Source organism: Otolemur garnettii, unplaced genomic scaffold (assembly GCF_000181295.1).
Source record: "Otolemur garnettii isolate 467f Iridium unplaced genomic scaffold, OtoGar3 scaffold00050, whole genome shotgun sequence".
NCBI classification, from domain to species: Eukaryota; Metazoa; Chordata; class Mammalia; order Primates; family Galagidae; genus Otolemur; species Otolemur garnettii.
The window spans coordinates 6,674,037-6,676,485 of NW_003852445.1; the positions used below are offsets into that span (position 1 = coordinate 6,674,037).

The following is a 2,449-nucleotide window of genomic DNA, read 5'->3' on the forward strand; positions in this document are numbered from 1 at the left end:
AAAAAAAAAAAAAAAAAACGGTAAGAAATGAGTGGGGTATTATTTGGTAGACGTGAGAAAGAAACCGAGGAGGAATGGTATGTCTTCTGGTATCTTTACACAGGAAAGAATTTTGGATCCAGAGTATCGAGCTTAGCATATGGTCAGAAAGGCAGCCACAGTACCCTGTCTGTAAGGCAGCCAGGGCTGTTAGAAGGAATGGAGCAGGCAGGTACCCTCATGTTCCTGCCTGCTATCTCTAAGCAGCGTAACTCATGATTTTCACAAATGGTTGCTTGATAGAAACATCTGGCTGTTGTTGATCACAGATGGCCCCTTTTAAAATTTAATTGGAGGGACAAATGGCCAGTGGTCTCTGTGTGAAAACTGCCTACGTGGGTAACTGAACAAAAACTGCTTGTGGAGAGGTAGAGTGAACCCAGCAGGACCTCCAGGCACTTAGCACTGGAAAAGGGTTTTCTGTACATTCAAATACCACAGGGGTCCGGCACTGAGCTCTTCATAAATTAGAGCAGTATGTTGTCAATGAGGCAGCCTACTTTAAAGTGCCCTTCTTTAAATGCAGTTCAAGTTCTTTATGTACTTTTATTCTAGCTACAAGTGAACAATTAATAGTCATAGTCCTAAGGTGTGGGTATCGCTGTGCAGAAACCAAGCACGTAAGGTAAAATTGCTTTTGTATGTAGTTTTGTCTCTGTTTCAGGCATTAAAAAACAATTGCCCCATAGTTTAATAGTGGCAAAACTGGGAATTGGAATCTACATCACAAGGCGAGACTTTTCCAGGGAAAATCTGTGCCTTCTTGATCATACCACTGATTAATTTGTTGTGTGTTTGTTTCTTTTATCTTGTTCAATAATTCCTCATACATATTCATTTCCAATAAGCAATGACCTTAGATGTCGGGGTTTCTCTCTCCAGATACTGCATAGAACGTGTATTCAGACCTCGCAAGTTGGATCGATTTCATCCCAAAGAACTTCTGGAATGTGCATTTGATATTGTCACTTCTACCACCAACAGCTCTCTGCCCACTGCTGAAATCATCTACACTATCTACGAAATCATCCAAGAGTTCCCAGCACTCCAGGTTTCTTTCTTTTTTTTTTTTTTGCAGTTTTTGGCCAGGGCTGGGTTTGAACCCGCCACCTCTGGCATATGGGGCCAGCACTCTACTCCTTGAGCCACAGGCACTGCCCAACACTCCAGGTTTCTTGTCCACATATTAACATGTGGGTAACAAGGCTAGACGCCTTCACCACATGTGGAGAAAGCCGCAGGCACAGACCCGCTTCTCCATCTGAGCTGGCAGTGAAGTATCTTTACTCACATAACTGAAAAGAGTTGGACAATGTTGCTTTCAAGGTTGATCTCAGGCTCTTCTACCTTGATAGGAACTGGCTTTGTTTTAAAGGATTGTGCTTGTTTCTCTGACCATTATTCAAAATGCAAGAAATCAGACTAAGATTCCAAGGATGCTTTTAACATGTCTGTCGGTGGCTCCCTCCAACATCTGATCTCTTAATGCCCCAGCATCCCTTCTTTCTGTGCACGTTGCCCCCACTGGGAACTGCTACCAGCTCACCTGAGGCCTCCCATCCCACACACATGCCCTGTCCTTAATGCCATCATCAGTCAAGTGGTCCCTTGTCGAGAGAGTCATGTCTTTGACAAGCCATGGTTTGGGCCCTTTCTCCCCAGGAAGCTGGTCTGCTCCGTCATTGATTGTTTGGCCACCTTTTCTTCTTAACTCTCACAGCTTTGACATAAGACATCCACAAACTACCTTGAGTTGTGTTAGCTGTGTTGTCCAAGAGGGTGTGTTCTTTCAGAGCAAAACCATGGTCCACTTTTCTAAATACCCCAGTGCCCCCAGATGAGCCACACAGCCTACCGCTCTGTGAATGCTTGTTCATTAACACGTGTGAGCCAAAGTAACAATACGCCAGCTCATGTCTATATGTCAGGCAGTTACTGTTGAACCAGATCCTTCCTCCTTGAAAGCTGTGTGAGCTCACTAAGGCAAATGATGGAAGACAAGTCAGCATATTTTTAATGCATGTAATATAGTGTTAAATTAGATTTTACTCTCTGATGACAACAGTATAAAAAGAACGCATATAAAAAAAAATAAACTAGGAGCCCATATGCTAAAATTCAATACCTTTCTTCCATTGTGTTAGGATAAAGTGATAGTAAGATTCCAGATTTGTTCGTGTACCTATAATTACTTTTATAATGAAAATAATACTTTTTCTTTGTATCTTAGGAAAGAAATTACAGTATTTACTTGAACCATGCTATGTTATTGAAAGCAATCCTCTTACACTGTGGGATCCCAGAAGATAAACTCAGTCAAGTCTATGTTATTTTGTATGATGCTGTGGTAAGCATTTAATTACTGTGAGTTGATATTGAAAAATAATAATAGTTCAGGATTATTATCTTA

General features: G+C 41.6%; 1 protein-coding gene across 2 annotated transcripts in view; it reads left to right on the forward strand.

The window, feature by feature from the left end:
- Positions 1-2,449, forward strand: part of EIF2AK4 (eukaryotic translation initiation factor 2 alpha kinase 4) — a 110,991-nt gene that overhangs the window by 82,488 nt on the left and 26,054 nt on the right. For both annotated transcript variants that reach the window (XM_023514282.1, XM_023514283.1), the window contains exons 25-26: positions 922-1,090; positions 2,270-2,386. In XM_023514282.1, coding sequence (XP_023370050.1) covers positions 922-1,090; positions 2,270-2,386 — 286 coding nt within the window. The remainder of the gene's footprint in view (positions 1-921; positions 1,091-2,269; positions 2,387-2,449) is intronic.